The sequence below is a fragment of the Marmota flaviventris genome, chromosome 14 (assembly GCF_047511675.1).
Source record: "Marmota flaviventris isolate mMarFla1 chromosome 14, mMarFla1.hap1, whole genome shotgun sequence".
NCBI lineage: Eukaryota > Metazoa > Chordata > Mammalia > Rodentia > Sciuridae > Marmota > Marmota flaviventris.
The window spans coordinates 50,871,028-50,893,036 of record NC_092511.1 but is presented as its reverse complement, the minus strand read 5'-3'; the positions used below and the strand labels follow the sequence as shown (position 1 = coordinate 50,893,036).

Here is a 22,009-nt window from a genome sequence, read left to right as displayed (position 1 = left end):
CAGCACCTTGCCACATGGGCCTCTCCAACATGGCATCTTGTTTCATTAAAACTAGCAGACAAGAGTCTGCTAATAAGACTTTATCTTTCCTATATGCTATTGGTTAGGAACAAACCACTAAGTCTTGACACTCAGAGGCTCCAAGAAGAAAATTGGTTTCTAGGAAATTTCCAATCACCTTTGACTTAGCAGGGACTCTCGGCAGGACAGGAGATCAAATGTCTGACTGCCATCCTCTGGCTCATGCTGAGAATCAGGTCTCAAAATGAACCATCAAATGTAGGACTGGGGTAGGTATTAAAGCTAAAAGGACTGGGATAAGACAGGCTGAAAGAATATAATGAAGAGGTAGTTCCCATGCACAAAGAACGCTTTCCTGCTTTTTCTTCTGCCCCTCTCTGGAGACCTTTTTTTTTTTTTTAATTGGTTGTTCAAAACATTACAAAGCTCTTGACATTTGATTGTCATTAACTTTTCTTCTTTTAAGAGAAGTTCATTCACAAATTGCCTGTTGAACTCCTAATTACGGACAAAGTACAGAGCTGATCACAACAGATAATGTTCCTGTCTTTGCAGAACTTTCCACCTACTTTCACATAAAAGCTGGAAGATAACAAGGACTATGTTCAAATTTAATCAGTCTACCGGGTTAATACAAAATCTTATGAAAAACACTTTGGGAATCTTAAACTGTTATCTATTCACTCACATACTTCCTCCTTCAACCTCATTCTACAGCTATTTCTTGAACTCCTATTTCAGGCAATGTACAGAGGCGAACATGACAGGTGACACCTGCCTTTGCAGAACTTTCCTTCTAGAGGGTGAGACACAGTATACAAAGTAACAAGTTCTTTGAAGACAGTTAAGTGGAGTAGCAGGACAGGAGGCACCCGGGACTCAGGGACAAACAAGACAGAACGGGTGTCTATACTGTGAGAGCACCCTATCTAACAGAGTGACAGGCAGGAGGACAGGGAAGCACTTTGCCCAGGAAAATTCAGCCTCTATCCCAGACTGCACCCTGCTTCCTAGCAACCAGCTCACAAGCCAGCAGGGGTCTCAGGGCATCATGGGATCAGAATGCTGGTATTTCAGCAGCAGAAGAGGTCTTGGGTCTTTATTTTATCACCAGAACTTGGAAGGAGTTATGGAGCACACAGGGAAAGCCCACACTGATCCTGGAGGGAGGCAGGGGGACACCAAAAGGACAACTGTGGCCGGCAGTGATCTTATTAGAGCATCCTGGGAAGGCCCTGCCTGTTCTGGTATTGGAGAAGCAGTCTGAACTGATCCGTTTAATCTGCTTATTGCAAGAATCAGAATTATGTAAACTTTAGAGTCAGTGAAATTATTCTTTAAAAATATATATATATATTAGTGGTAGATGAACATGTTACCTTTGTTTTATTTTTATGTGGTTGCTGGGGATCAAACTCAGTGCCTCACACGCACTAGGCAAGTGCTCTACCACTGAGTCACAACCCCAGCCCTAAAATTTTATTTTTAGTACAACTTTATTGATATATGGTATATAAATCATAAAATTCAATTGTTTAAAGTATACAATTCAATGTTTTTTAGTATATACCCATTGTTGTGCAACCAGCAGCATAATGAAATATTTGAACATTTTGATTATCCCTAAAAGAACGCCACTCTCTGCCTCCCTTTGCCACCACCCCCACGCCCTTGGCAACCACTAACCTGTCTTACCACTTACTATCTATTTGAAATTAAGCAGTGGCCTCTCCATGAGCCTCAGTTTTCTCATCTAACAGTTCTGTCTACTCTAGGGTGTCACACACCTGCACTGACAAATATCATGGCTGTGAATAGAAACCAGCCTTGCATAGTGAGCTACCAGGGTGGGGCTTGATGGGACTCGGGTGGCAGAGCCTCAGTGAGGCAGCTGGACAGATGGGCACAGTGGTGTACCCTGTGTAATCCCAGCAATTCTGGAGGCTAAGGCAGAAGGATTGCCAGTTGGAGGCCAGCCTCAGCAACTTAGAAAGACCCTTCACTACTCAGCAAGATCCTGTATCAAAATCTTAAAAAATAATAAAAATAAATAAAAATGTCCTCCTTCCCCTGATGTTGATGGCCCATGTAGTGGACACCTCCACACTGGCTATATGGGTAGCTAAGCCCCAGTTCCCCCTCTCAATCCTTCCAGTCCAGTACAATGGATCTCTCTCTCTCTCTCTCTCTCTCACACACACACACACACACACACACACACACACACACACCTTTCTTTTCCTTTTCTTGGCTCTTCACATTTCACTAGAACAAACACCTGTAAAATTGACCCTGACCAAGAAGCTGCAGCCTGTCACCCAGCATGCATTGACCATACCAGGAGAAAGGCCAGGTACCTTCTGCCGCCCCAGTGTTCCCACCAACATTCCCCACCCCAACACAAGGGCATCAACTCCCTTTCCCAGCTGCCTACTGCAGGCAACCTTCAGAGACCTGAAATTGGCTTCTCAGGGTAGGAATCTGGTGGCACCCACAGAGGGTCTCAACCTAGAACCCAGGGAAGGAAGCAGGCTCTCCTGACATTGATCAGGACTAAGATACCCAACTCTAGCTAGCTTAAGTGAAAAAGGGAAAGGGAGGTTCACATGGCTGGAGAACTTGCCGGAGGGACCTGGACCCAGGGGCTCAAAGGCTCACCTGTGTCACCACCACTTCCTGCCCCTCTTTCTCACCTTCTGCTCAGGGGAAGCTTCCTCCAGGTGGTTGGGGAGATGGCCAGTGACTCCATCACCCCCTTTAACCACGCCAAAGGGAGAAAAGCTCTCCTTTCCCAGGCCCAGGGAGGATTCAGAGAGGCCAAGCTCCTCACCTGCCCTCCCTACATCCTGGATCCCATCTGTCTCCAAGAGGAGGATGAAGGGCCACTACTGGGAAGGCAAAGGCAGTATACAGAGGTCCCCTCCTGGCAGCTATTTTCAAACATGGGAAACTTCCCATCTCTGAGTAAAAATAGAGGCAAATGCTCCAAAGTAGGGGAAGAGTCTGAGAGGCGGAGAGAGCTGCCAAGAACAGCCATCCTGTAAATAAAGCTGCCACTGGAGCTCCAGGGGCCTGGGAGAGCACTCGCAGCTGCTGCGCTTGGGCCTGGCGTTGGGGGACACTGCGGAGGAGGCCAAGGTTGCCCAGCACCGGCGGGGAAGGCTTCCCACGGCCGGCCTTGGGGCTCCTCCACCTGACCCAGCTCTCCTCTCTGGGGTGCCCCAAAGGCTGCCTACTGTAGCAGCTCAGCCCTCCTTGGAGAACACCCCACTGTCGTCTCCATGAAGAGGTTCACCCCTGGCTCGTTCCTGCCTCAAGGGCTCCATCCCGTCTCCCCAGCATGGGCTTCGGCCCAGGTCTCCTATGCAAGGGATGTGGGCCCTCTGGGACCCCCACAGTCACCTCTGGCGCGGACACACCTTGCACAGAGGAATCCTTCCTCCTGTTAGTGTGACTTTGTCCCAGGCCTCCACTAACAATAGACTCTTCCTCCACCCCAACCACATGTGCTGAGAAGCACTGAGTTCTTCTGTGCCCCTTTTAAGGCCACAGATGTTTCGAATGCCACAGCCAACACTAATGAGAGGAAGTGAGCAGTCAGGGTGGATTAGCATTCAAGGAAGGGATAATAACAAAACAGTGAGCAGAGGCCGAAATAATGACAAAAAGCAACCTCTATTCATTGAGCACTAATACATGCCAGGCTCCAAACACTACATATGTTAATACATTTAATAATCTGTACATTTGTATATAAATGTCCCCCACATTACTTCTTAATTATAAAGAGAAAGACAGTATTTCACTATAGAGTAGCCCAGTGTACAAGGTCAACATTATCAGTAATAGGGACATGGTGGTGTCATTAACCCCTGCTGTGACGTACTGAGGATGACATTGTTCCTGTGATATTCTGGTCAATGACACAGAATCTCATTCTAACTATGAGATAACATCAGACAAGCCTAATACTGAAGGACAATCTACAAATAACCAGTACTTGTCAAAAATGTCAAGAAAGACAAGATAAGACTGAGAAACAGATGGGTGACCAAGGACAAAATAACACCAAATACGATGTGGGATTTTACCAAGAGTCCTGGAACAAAACATGGACATTAGTGAAAAACATAATAAAATTCAAATAAGGGCTGCAGTCCATAGGGCCACTGAGTCCATAGGAGGCAAGAGCTGAGGCAGTCTGCAGTGTCCAGGGAGATGTTAGGGAACAGACTGAGGCTGTGAGGGTACCTGGTCACTTTCCACCCACCCCAGGAATATTGGGCCCAATATTGATTTTGATAATAATAATATGACTATATGTTATTAGCATCATGGAAAGTTGGATAGAGGTATACAGCTTCTCTGCACTATTTTTATAACTTTACTGTAAGTCAGAAATTAATTCAAAATTGATATTTTAAAAGTTATTTTTGAATTAAAGTCTTCTAAGTGGAAGTTTTACCCAACAAATTCAGTCTGAGAAAATCAGATTATCAGGTTGTTCTATTAGCAATAAAAAATGTCCAAAACCTGGGATAAAGCCTATGTGTATGTGTGTGTGTGTGTGTGTGTGTGTGTGTGTGTGTGTGTATATATATATATATATATATATATATATAATATTTTTTTATATGTCAATATATATTATACATAGTGTGTGTATGGTACTGGGGGTTGAACTTTACCACTGAGCTACATCTCCAGTTCTTTTTATTTTTTATTTTGAGACAGGGTCTCTCTAAATTGCTGAGGCTGGCCTGGAACTTGCAATCCTCCTGTCTCAGCCTCCAAGTCGCTAGGATTACAGGTGAGCACCATAGCACCTGGCAAGAATATTTTTAAGTGTCTGCTATATCATTAGAAATCTGCCAGGGGCGGGGTTTTTCATGGGTAGGATTGCCCCTATTACTTGAGCAGGTACTCAATAGCACTAAGAAAAGCACTAAGCATGTCTCCAATTTCTGAAGATAGCAAGACAGCAGAGACAAACTGTCTCCCACAAGGAAGGGCTCCTCCCCAGCCTGAGAGCCAGCCACCCTCCATGGGGTTGTTTTGCATCTTGTTTGTCTTGTTCCTTAGTCCAGCAGGGCACAGTGAGTAAGAAAGTGCTGCAGCCCTCTTGACAGTACATCACCACCCCTCCTCCTTCATTCCTTCCATGGTGACTCACTTGTAGAGGCTTTTGCAATCAAATAAAGAAAGGCATTTCCCACCAACTTTAAGCCCAACAGCTTTATACTTCAATGTCTACCCCTCATTTTCTCTTAGCCCACAAGAGGAAAAATAAATGTGAGATGTTGCTATGTCAAAGGCTTGGATTTGCACACATTTGATTATTTTCTTCTGTTTTTCTCTCTTAGCGTTTCCCTGGGTTTCTCCATGTCTCCAGCCAGGAGTGCAACAACAGATCAGCACAGGCTGCCGCCAAAGAGTCTGCAGCTCTGGCCCCCTGGTTGACTGAAGGCTGAAAGTAGGTATGTTGGTCCTCAAAGGTTCCAACAGCCAAAACAAGAAGGCAGAAACTGCCTTGTCCTGTGCTGGATCTTGGCACTTCCTGTCTGATTCTGGGTCTCTGCCCAGTGGGCTTCCTGCAGCCCTGCCCCTAGCCAAAAGGGTGCTACATTTTCATTCGCCTCTCTCCAGACCACAGGCTAGAAGTAAGCTGTCCAATGATGAGTTATCATCCCATTACTGAACCATATTTTGCAATGAAGAAAAGGCATTCTGACCCCAGCTGCCTTATCCCTTGAACAGGAGGAGGAAGAGTCGCAGAGGGTCACTGAATCCATAGGAGGCAAGAGCAGGGGCAGTCTGCAGTATCCAGGGAGATGTCAGGGAACAGTCAGACTGAGGGGCTGCTGACTGGACAGGGGTGGGTGCCTAGGAAGGAGCCCCAGAGCCTCCTTCTCAAGGACACCTCCCAGCTCCTGAGTTTTGCAGAGGCAGGTACCAGGAATGCAGGACACAGGACAGCTCTGCTCCTAGTTCTTCACCAACAGGGGAATAGATAGACAAGGAGGAAGGGTCCCACCCCAGGTCAGTCAGAAGAAGAGTAGCTCCTACCCGTGGAGGAGGGAGTTGACCCTTGGCACAGGAGACATCAGCAAGTCAAAGCAGAACATACTCACCCTCATGACCCAGGAGCTGACCTTAGAGATCAGTATTCCTGCCCTGAAATGGGGACACTCATACCTCCATCACACTCCTGGGCAACCCAGAGTCATGTGGGAGGGAACTGATAGTTTGCACCCCCTTCCTGGACTACCCACTACCCGTCGCATGGGTGAGAGCACCCAAAAGGATCAGAATGGCTAGGGGGTTAGCTCAGTGGTAGAGCACTCACCTAGCATACATGAAGACCCCCAATATCCCCACACATGCCCACACATAGGAGCAGGAGCCAAGAAACAGTGATGTCAGTGATGTCACATCAGGGGGAAATACACTGTAGAGACCATAAAAAAGACCCCCCCTTCCATTTCTTACAAAATGGACCTCCCCTGGGCTGGGGACTTGGAAAAAGACCATACCCTAGGATGGGGTCAGGTTCAGGCGGCCTTTTGCTGGGTTGGACTATGGTACTAAGAGGTCCCCACAAGCAGACAAGTGGGACCTCGTGGGCTTCAGGGAGAACCCAGACAAGTGGGTTCTGCAGAGGTGGAATAATGGAAGAGGAGGTGGGCTTGTCCTAGCCAGATGCCCAGGGGACAGAGGGACCAGACAGCAGGATGCGTGGGACGTAAACCTGGGAGGTTCTCATTGCTTTGAAGGGCCAATAGCCTCTCACAGAAAGAGACTGGGATCGATTCAGGAAAGAATGAAAAGTGGAAATGTTATGGAGAGATGCTGGGAGAGGACTGTGAGGACTGAGAGGGGACATCAGGGGAGAGGTCCAGGAAGAGGCTGCGGGCATCGTGGGAAGTTCAGAACCAGGATGGTGACAGGATTAAGGAGCCAAAGCAGGGCATCTGAGCAGCAGCTGAACCAAGACAATAGATGCTGTATCACCCAGAAGGGGGAATTTTGAGGTGGTCAGTGCGGCGAAATGCTAGAGGTCAGCAATGACCTCCCAGTTCCCAGTTCAGGATATGGACATTCAGAAGTGTCTGCACTATATGACAGTGAAAAGATTTTGAGACCCGAGGCAGCAGGAGCCATGAAGACAGTTACCATCAACAAAGTAAATGGTACAAATATTTCATTTCTGAAAGAAAAGGCATTGTATTAAGGGACAAATGGAAGAGGAAATTGCAGCCCAGAACATGAATGGGAGAAGGCTGCAGAGGATATGGGTCAGCCTTCTCAGGGGAGCTCCGGAAAGGGGCCCAGCTTGGAGGAAGTTGAGCGGGTAACTTCCTGAGGAGTGAGCTATACAGCAGCTGGACCAACCCCCCCCCCCCACACACACACACACCTGCACTCACAAGTGCACACACAAAAATACCAGCTGGGTTAAGCATGAGTTCAGATGCTTACCTACTAAGAATTATTCCCTAAACTGAGCAGAGACACAGTTTTCAGGTTGGGAAGAGAGACACTATGTAAAACACTCCAAAATAGGCCCAAAGAGGAAGGAAGAGAGCTCCCACATGGGGTGAGGGGTGTCAAGGCCACCTGCTCCCCACTTGTTCAATTCATGAAGGGAAACCAGGACACACACTTTCAGTGAGACACTCCTTCAGCTCCACTGCAGGGAAATGGCTTCTTGGATAGATGGTCTTGAAAAAGAAACACTTCCCGGAACTTCTAAAAATCAGTTTAGTCCTTCATTCACAAAAAAGGGCTGAGGATCGCTTAGTATTCTCTTCCATGAGAATCAGGGGGAACAGAGGCATAACTAAGCCCTGAGATAACTAAGAATTACCAAAAGAAAAGTCTAGGGGCTGGGGATGTGGCTCAAGCGGTAGCGCGCTCGCCTGGCATGCGAGCGGCCCGGGTTCGATCCTCAGCACCACATACAAACAAAGATGTTGTGTCCGCTGAGAACTAAAAAATAAATATTAAAAAAAAAAAAAAAAGAAAAGAAAAGTCTAACCTGTTTCATTATAAGGAGTCCTTGCATATATAAAGAACTGGCTCTTATGGAAAGAAGGGCAGTCAGGAAACAAGACATTGTTTTGGAAATTTGTTTTTCAAAAAAAAGAATAAAGATAACAAAAAATAAAAAGTTCTATACATAGCTAGATAATGGGCTGGTTATGACTCACAACCAAATTGGTTTTGTAGTGGTTTATAGAGATAGTTATGCATAACTCTATGGTTTACCAAAATCGTTTAACACTTTATTTTCTTGAGGTGTTGTTTTTTTTCCCCCTAACCTTTCACTGTACACTTTAAATGGGTAAATGTTATAGGAGGAAAATTATACCTCAATAAAGCTATTATAAAAAAATCACCCAGCCAGGGGGCTGAGGTTGTGGCTCAATGGTATAGCACTTGCCTAGCATGTGCAGGGCCCTGGGTTTGATCCTCAGCACCAAGGTATTTGTCCATCTACAACTAATATATATATAATCACCTAGCCAGGATCAGTGGTGCAGGCCTTTAACCCAACTACTTGAGATCAGGCTGAAGCAAGATCTCAAATTTGAGGCCAGTCTCAGTAATTTAGGAAGATCCTGTCTCAAAATAAAAATGAAAAGGGCTGGGGATGTCACTCAGTGTTACAGTGCTTGCTTATCATGGATAAACCCAAGGTTCAATCCCCAGCAACACCCCTCAAACACATGTACTCACTCACGCAGGTGCCTGCCCGCAAACCCAACAGCCCAGCTCCCTTAGGCCTCAAGAGAATTCTTTTTTGTGTGTGTGTGTGTGTGGGGGGGGAGGGTACCAGGGATTGAACTCAGGGGCACTCAACCACTGAGCCACACCCTCAGCCCTATTTTGTATTTTATTTAGAGACAGGGTCTCACTAAGTTGCTTAGTACCTCCCTTTTGCTGAGGCTGACTTTGAACTCGCAATCTTCCTGCCTCAGCCTGCCGAGCCCCTGGGATTACAGGCGTGTGCTACTGCGCCAGGCAGACAGAATTCTGAGGCATATATTTTGCATTTTTCTCAACTCCCCACAGGACAGAACTCCCAGGGTGGCAGTTGGTTTCACACATCCACATATACGCTCCCATTGGACACCTTCCCTTCCCAGCATCACTTCCCCAAAACACTACTCAATGAGACTCCTCATCTAAAATTCTGTTTCTGGAAGAACCCAAACCAAGGGTAGCATAATTTTTATTTCATATTCTTCTAAACTGTTTGACGTGATTGCAGGTGGAGCCCTGGATGAAGGTTATTCATAACCTGTCAGCAGAATGATGAGGGAAGTCAATTTCAGGAAGGGCTTGAGTCATGAGCAGGAAGGAGAACTTTAGTTGACAGGTTGGAAAGGGCAAGTTACAGATGGTAGGTTTCCAGAGCAGTGAGGTGAGCTCTGGCTGTATTATTAGAGTTCAAGTTCTCCACGTGCCTTTACTGCCTGAGCAGGATGAAAGAGCCCCTACCCTAGTGCCAGGCACCTTCATTCAATTCAGATTATACTCATATTAAAGCCTCTAATTCTGCTGCTTCAATGCAATTAATAATTCCTGTTCACATGGTGCCACAGGAAGAAAGGAAGTGCCAAAGCCCAAAAGCCACCACAGCTGCTTAGGATGAAAATTCCCAAACACAGACCAAAGTGACAGAGAAGCAGGAAGCAGTCCTGAACAAACCTCTAGCTCCGAGTCAGGGTTTTAAAATACAAAGACTGTCTAGAAATTAACACTATGTTCCAATTATTCCAAGAAGTAATATTTCACATCTTACTATCTCTGTAATTGAGGAACATCATACAATGGATGTAAATCATACTGATTTGCAGTTTTTCAATGAAAAGTTATTATATCTTACAATGAACAGTATACCAATTCATGTGATATGAGCAAACAAGATTTGGGGGGATTCTTTAAAGAAAAAAGGACCTTATTCTTAACCTCTACCTTCAAGATGTAGTAATATGAAAGGCAAAAAATTTTGTCAGTGTATCACTTTGAGATCTGAGTCAGGATAAATACTTCCAATTTTTCAAATTTACTATTAACTCGAAATACAAAGTTCAGTCTCAAAATTTCTTATTATTCACTGGATGTTCCTGGCATTGAAAACAAAAAACAACATAGAATTAATGTTAAGGAAAAAACAAACTTATCCCATAATCTCAATAGTCCAGCCCATGAATGATTTTGCCCCTTGTTCTAAGAATTTTCCCTTTGTCTGGCTTCGTTTTTTGTTTTGTTTTTGGCAGAAGATAAATCACAGAGAAGTTAACTTTTAGCTCAAGTAAAGGCTTCGTTGATTTCATCTTTCCTGGAAATGAAAAAAATGTCATTTCCCTTTCCCGCCTCTAATGGGCTAAGATGGCTCAGGCCATCAAATATTCATCATTAGCAACCAGAAGTGCAAACAGAAGGGATGGTCACACTTGGGTGTCTTTAATTCTGGACCCAATTTCTAAGGTAACCAAGATTTTCCCCAACTTCCTATCCTCCTTTTCTAGGCTTCCTCAAACAGCTCCAAAAAAGGAGACATAATAAGGGTCAGGGGTGGGAAGGAGCTGTTCTTGTCTGTCATCCTTTTCTCTTAAGGCCTTGTTATGGCTTAGATGTGAGATGTCCCTCGAAAGAAATAAGGTTTATAGGACAAATGATTAGGAAAGCCTTAACCCAATCACTGAATTAATACCCTGATGGTATTAACTGAGTGGTAACTGAAGACTGGGAAGGGCGTGGCTGGAGGAGGTGGGCATTGGGGACGTGGCTTTGGGGTATACATTTTGTATCTGCGGCTTCCATCACATTCTTCTGCCATGATGTTCAGCCTCGCTTTGAGCCCTGAGGAATGGAGCCTGCTGTCCATGGACTGAGACCTCTGAAAATGTGAGCTTCCAAATAAACTCTTCCTCCTTTACAATTGTTCTGGTCAGGTCTTATAGTCAAAGCAACAACAAAAAAAAAGCTGACTGAAACAGGTCTGCTTGGGTTTATGAAACATCCAAATTCTGATGATGCTCATTCTTCCTTTTTGACCTTCAAACTCAAAATCAACAGGACTTGAGAGTAGCCATGAAAAAAGCCAGGCTCCAGTTTGTGCTGAACAGTTGTTGAGCAGTTCTCAAAGAACTAATTAGCCTTTTGTACTTGCCTCCATGAGATGGGGGATCAGGACAGAGTCCATCTCACGGGCACCAAGGGAGGGCTTCATGATTAGGCTCAGTCAAGTATTATAACTGAGTAAAATGCGTGTACAGCTCTAAATCCTAGAATCCCTTTGCTGCCAAGCCCATGAAGTTAATCTCAAAGCACAGCAATGACCAGCCACTGACCAAAAACTTCTGCCAAATAAAAAAGGGACAGAGATTATCTCACCCAAATATCATCAGTACCAAGGACTCATGTTTGGACAACAGCACATCTGTCAACTGCTGGCTCACAAAATGTCCCCAGCAACTCTCCAAACCTGTTATATGGCTTCTTTCTTTGCAGAAGATTTCAAACCTCAGGGAAGTGGGTTCCCTATAAGGAAATTCCCCTCAGGAGGAATTCATTACCTGAGACTGCAGAGTCAAGTTACAAGGACACATGCATATTGTGAATCAATTACCTTTGAATGTCCTCAGAGCTTCTTTATCCCTCTCTAAACCTAATCCGACAGAGTGGCCCTTTGGGAAATGGGCTAGCAACCACAGGAGTGTAGAGGTCAGATGCAGGCCCCATAAATCCTTCAGAAAGATTAGGCTTCAAAGCTTGAGGCCACACCAAGGATCTGTGAGCTCACACTTGCTCATATGTGGCCTCAGCACTCCAAGCAGCAGAGGACAGTTTGCAACCTTCAACATCACTCCTCCTGTTCTGAGCTTTATCAAATGTCCACTTGTTTTTAAGTGCACATTAGCAATTTCTTGTTGATATGAGTCTATGAAAGAAACAGGCCTGGCTGAGGCTGCCTCTGTATTTCATCACTTCGGCCATAACCCCTGCAAAAAGGAAACAGCTCAGGATTCTATGGTCTTCACCATGCTGAACCATTCCCATTAAATTCTTTATATTCACTACAAATAGAAGCATAAATAAACATTCATGCCTCTCTTTAAAATGTAAGGTCCTTGCTTAGCGTCTGGGCAGCCATCTTAAGTGACAGCCGCCATTTTCCCACCCAAGAACCTTTCCGGGAAAGGCTCACCACTCCCTCATACCAACCCCACCCTTAATCCTGCCCACATTAGGACCCACCCGGCTCTGATCCCTAAGCCTGGCCCATAAAAGCCCCCAAATGCAAGCCTGTCCTGCTTCTCTCCATCTATGGAGAGATGGTCTCTGACAAATAAACTCTCTTGTGTATCTCTGGCTGGTCTCCGTCTTTCATTTCTCGCTCACCTGTTTCCTGGTTCCTTACTTTCCTTTCATAAAGACTAACTGGGAAAGCACTTGAGATTTTTTTTTTTTTATTTTTTTTTTAAATATTTATCTTTTAGTTCTCGGCGGACACAACATCTTTGTTGGTATGTGGTGCTGAGGATCGAACCTGGGCCGCACGCATGCCAGGCGAGTGCGCTACCGCTTGAGCCACATCCCCAGCCCCCACTTTTGAGATTTTTAAAAGCAAAGATGGATAATCCATTGAGAGAGAAAAACTGAGAGTTCAAAATTACTGTAATGGTTTCTGAGGAAAATGGCCTCTTTGGAGAAAATGTAATCAAATACAGGAAAAGACAAATTATTACACATAACAATTAAAAATAGGGTGACTTTATTTCCACTTTTTTACAGTCCCTAGTATTGCATGTGATAAGAATTCTCATCTCTAAAAACACAAAAATATTTCAAGAAAGCATGTTATAAGATAGTACATATAAGCAATAGTTTGGCAGAATTTTATCAACTCTAATAGTTCATACTCCCCAAAAAAACCCAAAATTTTAAAATTCAAAAATAACCATTAGCTTTATTTAACATATGTTACACTATAACATTTAAAATATCATGCTCTAGTTAAATATATCACCAACAACACTGTATACAAATAAAATATTACACAAAATATATTTAAGAAAATGTTTTGGTCTTTGATCTGAACAATAAATAAAAACACAGGCACTTCTACACTGAGACAGGGAAGCGATCACTACTCAGAACAATAATTTTGCATAAGCAACATGTGAAAATATGGCAAGAATAGAATCCTGGAGTTTTAAATTGACAGACCAGGTAAGAAAAAGCCTACAATTTCAAACCTTTCACTTCCAAGTTCAAAAGTCACTATGCTTTCCTGATCCATAGTGAAAATTCATAAACCCATATGGTTGTCACTGGCAATCCAATTTCCAGTTGGCAATTATGGAATCATAATCATTATTTTCAACAATACTAAAATCAGATCATTATTATGATACCACCTAGCAAACCAAATACAAGAGAAATTAAACTCACTCTCCCCTCATTATGACCATGAGACCACAAGAAGATAAACTGGATGTGTCACACATGATTCTAATTTTGCAAAATTAGCTGATTAAATTAACACAAGGAAATACTGTTAGGGTGGCAGGAAATTTTGACTGAAGTCCATTTTGTAGATAATTTTAAAAATTCACCCAAATTTCATGAAAATAAATATAATTCCATTTCACAAAACCACTGAGTCATGAATAACAAAGTCGTGGTAGCCATTAGGTTCCTAAACACCCGAATTACAGATAAATCCATCATGATAATGGAAGTAGGAATAATATATAACAGAACAAAATAAAAATAACTTAAATGATCACATTCTAGGAACTTAAGATTTCAGATGAGAAGGGAGGATAAATTAGAAAATAATGACCACTATCCAGCAGGAAAGTTCAGAACCAATCATCCTGCCATATTCTCCATTAAAATCATCATCATCTGCTTTCCCTAGTCACAAAAGTACCAAACTAAAGCGTTTGGAGGGCCTCACATGGATACTACCTTTAAAGGTAATTCTGATGGTTTAACACAGAAATTACCCTAATACGAGAAAACAACATGGGAACTAGGGAAGATATGTTTTTCTATGTAAAATTTAGCCTGTATATTTTAGCAATTTAAATGAGCACTTTGCAACCGAGACCAAATATCAATCATCTCTTGAGGTTTTCTACTATGTACTAACATCAGATCTACATAAGAACAGATGTTATTCTTGTTTTTCTCCTCAATATCAAATGTCCTGAAGCCTTTGTGTTTCTCTGGAACGAGGCCAAGTTTCTGAAGGCACATTCCAGTATAAACGTCATCAATGGGATAGAGATGGACCTGGTCAGTTATGTTGTACAGCCTCAGGGCCAGGTGGCCAGAATAGAGGAATCCCCCTCCCCCTGCATAAGGAGGGTAGACCCCAGAGAAAACCACCTCTGGGATGTAGTACTTCAGTTTCTTGTTTCGATGAGGACCAGCATTATGGATCACATCACCTATAAACAAATCTTTGGCTTTGTGCTTGGGAAAGCTATTCAAGTAATTCAGGATGTGATGAGTGTTCACAAAAACATCGTCATCACCCTTGAAGACAAACTCAGTGTCTGGGCAGGAAGTGCTAACCCACCTGAGAAATAGCACTTCCTTTAGAGACAGGTTGAAGAAAGTGTCTCTATAGTTCCACATAAGAATGTCTTGGTGCTTCTCACTCTCAAATTTCAGCATGTCAGAAAGGTCAGGGTGGTTGTCCTCTGGGGGAGTCTGGCCCAACAAGAAGACTCGGACAACTGTCTGGTTTCCGTGGTTGATTTCTTTGCCCCAGGACTCTCGAATTGCTTGCCTTCTGGCGAAATGTGGAGTGAGGGATTTAATTGCCAGCAATAAGAAGGGCTTCTTTGCACATTTATTCGGTTCATCTATAACCAGTGAATAATTTCGACATCTCAAATACAGGAGAAAGTCTTTAAATCTGTCCGGCAAATTATTAAAATCTGTCACAACTGACATGACCCTCAGGTCAGGTTCACAATAATTCAGATGACTTATATTTGATGACCCATTTACATCCCCTGTCTGGTTGGCCAACATGCTCAAAATAGGATTGTATCGCTTGTTCAGCTTTTCTTGTTCTCTGTTCCAGTACGCCTGGGGAGGTACGGTAGATATCTTCCAGAACTTTTCTTTGGGTATTATTACTTCTCCCTTTCCATTTTTTTCTTGGCTGCTGCTTTTGGAGACTTCCACAATCAAATAAATGAAGGCATTTGCCATCATCAGGATACCCAACAACTTTATTCTTCGACGTCCAACACTCATTTCTCATACCTGGAATAAAGAGCAGGGAAGTATTACATTAATTGGATAATTATGAGTTTTCAGTTTCATGTACATTTTAATTCATCTTACTTGCATTTTTGTCTCCCCAGGAAGAGTGGTTGAGCACAAGAACTCTAGACTTGCCAACTCTGGCTCAAATCATGGCCCTTCCTCTCTAGCTTTGTGACCTTAAGCAAATGGTATAATTGTGTCTCAGTTTCTCCATTTGTGCTGTGGGGACTTTAGAGGGTTGTGAGGAATATATGGTTTTGTATACAAAACTTTTAAAATTATGCCTGGCCCATAGCTGGCCCTATGAAAGTGATCATATCAACATCACTGTTGTTTTAGACACCCAGAAAGCAGAGAAAAGGATTATTAGATAATCACCTGGGTGTTCAACATCTTTGCTTATGAGGTTACACACAAATCAAGAGCAAAATGATCTGCCTATAATTCATAACAAATATATTTTATATTGTGCTACAATACGCATGCACACACAAACATTATTATTTTAAAGAACCCAGGGGTGCTGTATCAATGAGCTACATCCCCAGCCCTTTTAATTTATTTATTTATTTTAAATTTTGAGACAGGCTATTGACAGGCTTGCTAAGCTGAAAGGGCTGGCTTCAAACTTGTGATCCTTCTTCCTGAATTGCTTGGATTATAGGTGCTACTGTGCCCAGCCATATTTTTTGTGTTGCACTATGTACAACACATCATCCACTCTAAATTTAAATTTTAACAAAGTGCTGGTCCCTCAATTGCTTCCATTTTATGTCCGCCATTTTATAGACAAGGACACTGAGGCAGAGATATTAAGATGCCTATAGAGTTAGGAAGTAGAAAAGATACTAACCACACTGTGTATTCTGAGTAATAAAATGGGGGGGGGGGGAAAGGGGGTCTCAACAACTTTATCCCAATAACCAAAAACTGAGAACAATCCAAATATCAACAAGAAGGGGTTACAAATCCTGGTATATTCATGCAATGGAATATCCGTTAGCAATAAAAAGGGAACAATTGTTACCAGCAACATTACATTATGAATGAAAGACCCTGAATTTCAATTATTTCCATTACCTTCATGAACAGGCAAAACCAATCTAGGCCCTAGAAATCCAAACATGAAGGAGGTGGGGGCTTGGGGAGGGGAGGAGAAACATCCTGGGATCCAAATAAGTACTGTGTACATGCTACTCTGGGTGAGGGCTTCAAGGATGAGTACATCTGTCAAAGCTGAAGATCTCAATTGTATATGGCAAAAAAGCAAATGCAAATGACATTTTAGTGAAACATCAAAGGATTTCAGGCTGTGGGGTAACACAGGAAAAACAAAGGGTAAGGAAAAGTTTTCTGGGGACAACTCCAAGCTTCTAATACTACTGCAACAGATGACCTGCACAAGAACAACTATTTAGACAAGCTTGACATTAAAAGAAAACCCAAAAAATGTGGAATGGCAAAACACTATAATGACTATTAGGCTTTTCTTACCAGGTCAATTCTACCACTGGGAACTTATCCTTAAGCACTGTCACTATTGTTCCCATTTTATAACCGAGGAAACAAATTTAGAGGAGCTAGGGCTAGGCTGGAATCTCAGCCAATGTCATCAGATTTTAATGGTAGCCACTCTTCTCTAAAAACATATAAAACAAACTGGTCTGACTATTTTAATCAAGAGCAGTATTTACTTTTAAAAATAGAAGTGGATTTTTAAGTTCACTGGGTTCTAACAAATAATCTCAAGGGGAAAGAACATTTGTTATGATGAGAATGCTGTGAAACTAAGACATGCTGAACAGCCCAGATCAGATCCACAGGAATTCACAGCTATTTTGTTTCTCCCAAGATCTATTTAGTAGATCTTAATCAAGTAGACTGTATTAATACTGCTAAAAAGCTTCAGCTGTTGACACGTTCAACCTGCAGTCAGGCCCTCCACAAACACAGGTCAAAGATAGTAAAAGAAAAAAAAAAAAAAATCCTGCACCCGAACTGAACACGTACGGAATTTTCCCTTTTGTTATTCCTCCCTAAACATGACCGTACATGGCTATTTAAGTAAAATTTAGACAGTATTAGGTGTTTTAAATAATCCACACATGATTTAAAGTCTATAGGAGGATGCGCTAGTATACTAATATCATAGACTAGAGCATTCATGAATTCTGGTATCCACAGCGATTCTAGAACCAAATCAATGGATACACCAAGAGATGACTCTAAGTAAAAGGGTTTGGTAAGAGATGGAAGCTATGCTGCCCAGGTGGGGCCCAAACTCCTGGGCTCAAGCAATCCTCCCATCTCAGCCTCCCAAGTAGCTGGTGCCACAGGTACGCACCACTAGAACCAGGCCCTACCTCACACCTCCAACTCCCCAAAGCCTTTGCACATCTAAAAAACATGAATGGAAGAGAAAGTGGCATAGGTTCCTCAGCTTACCAAAGCAAGCAGCCTCTCATCACCACCACATGTCCCCTCACACTCCAGTCACTACCCACTTCTACCCCTCCAGAATCCCCCCACTGAGCCAGCAAATAAAAAGGGGGAAAGCTTTGGCTTCCTTCCAAAGAAAGAGATCACAATACATTTCTTACTACTTAAATACAGTTCAAAGCACAGCCTGAATAATATCAAACTGTCCTTACCTAAATCACAAGACCACACCCTCAGATTGGCTGTTTTTAAATGAGTTTTTGAGCAGGTCTCTGGAACTCCCCGTAGGTCGAGTCTGGTCTATCTCAAGCACTCTCAACCCCTATGCTATGAAAGTATGAGGGCACAAATGGACACAATGCATTTACGTGGTATCTGATGCAAATCAAGAACTAGTCATCTATTTTAGCAAACCATAGATACATTGAAGGGGTTTTATTTGTTTTTAATTTCCCTAATTGAGACAAAATTCTTTTCAAAAATAAATGATTTAGGCTGGGGATGTGGCTCAAGCGGTAGCGCGCTCGACTGGCATGCACGGGGCGCTGGGTTCGATCCTCAGCACCACATAAAAATAAAATAAAGATGTTGTGTCCACCGAAAACTAAAAAAACAAATAAATATTTAAAAAATTCTCTCTCTCTCTAAAAAAAATAAAATAAAATAAATGATTCTCGGGCTGAGGTTGTAGATCAGAGGTAGAGCACTTGCCTTGTACGTGTGAGGCACTAGGTTTGATCCTCAGCACTACATAAAAATAAATAAATAAAATAAAGGAGTTGTGTCCATCTACCACTAAAAAAAACTATATAAATAAAATAGGGGCTGGAGTTGTGGCTCAGCAGTAAAGTGCTTCTTTCCCACATGTGAGGCACTGGGTTCGATCCTCAGTACCACATATAAATAAAAATAAAAGCCCATCAACAACTAAAAAAATTAAAAATAAATAAATAAAGGTGCTATGGCCATCTACAACTAATATATATACATATATAATATATATAAAATATATAATAAATAAATGATATAAAATAAATGGTTCTTTCCAAATTGGGACAGTTCTCCAAATGCAAAGGCAGCCCTTGACTGTAGGCTATGAGAAAAGCAACAGGGAAAAAGATGAGGAAAATGGAGAGAACTACAAGGAAATATATCTGGAAAGGTACTGGTGGTGGTTGGGATGGGAGGGAGACAACCAAAACCCAACATCCATTATGAATGATTGAATACCAGGCATAAGTTTTCAACTCAGTAAAGGAATTGAGACAATTCCCAAAATTTCCAAAGTAAAAGACAACAGCTTATAGTATATAGAAGAAGAAATGGAGGTAACAATACTTTACATAGCAGGCTGTGAGCTTCCAGAGCCAACTCTTCTAGGAAAAGATGAGGGTGAAGAGCATGGAAAAATGACAGCGATAAGTTAATAAGTTATGCATCCAGGTTGTGAGGGAAGCCATGGATGCCTGGAATGCAGCCATAACTATGTGACATTTCCATCACGAAAGCTCCAACTCTTCTTTTCAGAATATTTTGAGGAATACATTAGGCTTGGTGACCCTGGCCAAAATTTCCAACTTCATCTGCTACAATTCAGGCTTTTATTTCCTCAGTCAAGACTTGGTCGGGATAAAGAGTCCTCATGTCACCTCAACTCAAGACAAGTCTTAACGGCTGGCTCTATAAGGAAAACCATCCTCACCCTGTACTTGCTCAAGATCTCCAGCTGGCTGAGCATCTTCTTGCCCATTTGGACCCCCTCCAGGAACTGACAGGATGCCACTTTTACCAGTAAAGAAAATGAAGGCTCAGGGGAGGGGGCAGAAAGTGATTTGCCTGAATATGACACAGGAGCTAAGTGGCAAGGATGAAGTGTGGCCTCCTTCTCGCTTCCAATGCAGGCTGGCTGCATATCTTCCTTTTTCTACAAGGCACAAACACATTCTGTTAACCTAGCCTGGGTCCATAGTCTCAGGGATGGCTCAAGACTGAAAACACCCAAAGCACAGGGTCATGTACATCTGATCATAGCCAAGAATCTTCAAAGAAAGGGAAATAGGAGCACCTACCAGATCCGGCCCCTTCAAACAATAGGCAGGCCTTTCTTTGAACAGCCTACATTCCCAAAGGTTCAATTTGGGGCAACTTTCCCCATTACTTGCCAAAAGGTATTTTTTTTTTGCCAACCTACTGAGAAGGAAGGGTAGAAAAACCAAGATTATCAATTGCATACTTCCTTAAGGTTATATGTCATCTTTCACTTGTGACCTGGGCACAACAGATTCTTACATATGACCTCTGCTTTTTGGACTCTTATAAAAAAACTCAAGGGGAGACAATAAAGCAATGACTCCCATCAAAACATCTGTGGGAAAAAGCTAAGTGTCTTAACTAAATATTCCCATTGCAGACATAAAGCCCAATTCTGTATCCTTTTTTGAACAGGAAGTTACATTGCTCAAAAAGAATTTGAGGAAGAATTACTTATCCCAAAACTAGGGAAAATGGCATTAAACCTTCACTGTGAAATACAGAATTTTTATAATAACAGAAACAGGAGAAATTCCCATATGCAAAAAAAAAAAAAAAAGACCTTAGCTCGTCCCCAACAGAGGAAAAGCAGTTTTCAAACTTCTAAAATTGTTGATTTTGTTGAATGAAAAACAACTTCTTTATTTTGCAACTCAAATATTTAGAAAGGAATGTGAAAACAGGGAAAATGTGAGCTGAAAATGGATTACAAAACAGAATGGATGTTATGCTTCAAATAATGTGAACATCCAGATAAAATACCACACACGACAGAACTAGTTTGTTCAGGGAACTAGGACGAGAGGCTGTTTCAACATCACCTTTCCTCTGAGCAGCCCCTGTTGCACCCGGAGACTGCCCAGGGAAGGAAGCATAGCACACATGCCCCACCTCCGCAGCCCCTCTCCGGCCTGTCCCTGGCTGCACAATGCCTCACCAACATGACCCCTGCCATGGTTACAGAGGCTGTCAGTACGCTGCCCCAAATCACCTGCACCCCTTGCCTGTGCCAAACCATCTATCAAAAATGACTCCTAGACAGAAGACGTGTGAACACAAGTGCTTTATTTTAATAAATATGGACCAGGCACCAGCAATCCTACTCCTCTAAATGCCTCTCTACACACCTTGCAGATGGGGAAGAGACTGAGGCACAAGGGAATGACGGAATTTGCCCAAAGTCACACAGCTGGTAATGTAAAACCAGGATGCAAACACAGGCAAAATGATCCCAGAGTCTGAGTTTTAGACCATGATGCAAGTGAATCCTGATGTACAGGCTTACGATGAAAGGAACTGAAGGGATGCTAGCTTTATTTTCAGTAGTTAATCTTCTTAGAATAATTATTTTAAAAGCTTTATATTTATACATTTTAACCCACTCAACTACCATTAGATAAAAATCAGATATGGGAGGCAGGGATGTCCTAAGTAACCCTTAGGGAATTACTACTCAGGCAAAAGGCAATCACCTCTCCTTCCATAAAGGAGGAAACTAGGACTCTTGGGTTCCTCGCCAGGAAGCAAGGAAGGGAGGATCCGAGACGGGGCAGTCTGCTCCAGACCGCTACATATTGCACTGGAACATGGGGAAAGATCACCAAACTGTGAGAACAGACGGTGACACCCGCAGCTTTCTCCATGACCTTGGGGAAACCAATTTCTCAAGACCTTAGTTTCTTGACTAAGGAGCTGTTTTTATTTTTTTCCTCCCATACAAAACCATGGTTGTTGAAAACATCAAGTTTTCTAGTTTCCTGTTGTTTTATCAACTGGCAGCTGTGCTCCTCCTCCCCCCCAGTCACAGGAGGTGACCAATGCTACCAGCTACCATTTTTCAGTTGGCTTAACTCTAGCTGAGAGCACATGCTTTCAGCTGCTCAGAGGTGATTTTCTTTAGAACTCCAAAATATTGAAACAATTCCCATGTTTCATGCACAGATACTAGACTGGAAACCTGTGAACCAGATGATCCTAAGAGGTTTCTTACAGCTCTGAAAGCTCTATGAACTCTGAAGCACAGTCTTGGCCAAAAGATGTGAATGTGATCAAGGTGGCCACCCACAGTCCATTCTCACAGACCCCTGAGGCAGGGACTAGCCTCCCCTAACAATGGGCTCAGGCGAGTACAGAGCCAAGCCAGACCTAAAGTCCATGCCAAGATGCCCTGTACTATCCCCAGCACCAAGGTGGGGTGGTGACCTTAAATATC

At 42.9% G+C, this 22,009-nt stretch overlaps 1 protein-coding gene across 1 annotated transcript in view; it reads right to left on the bottom strand.

Annotated features, from left to right (window-relative positions):
• Positions 1 to 12,775: 12,775 nt before the first annotated feature.
• B3gnt2 (UDP-GlcNAc:betaGal beta-1,3-N-acetylglucosaminyltransferase 2) overlaps positions 12,776 to 22,009 on the bottom strand; it is a 29,408-nt gene continuing 20,174 nt past the window's right edge. The window contains exon 2 of the mRNA XM_027934323.2: positions 12,776 to 15,324. Coding sequence (XP_027790124.1) covers positions 14,119 to 15,315 — 1,197 coding nt within the window. The 5' untranslated portion in view covers positions 15,316 to 15,324 and the 3' untranslated portion in view covers positions 12,776 to 14,118. The remainder of the gene's footprint in view (positions 15,325 to 22,009) is intronic.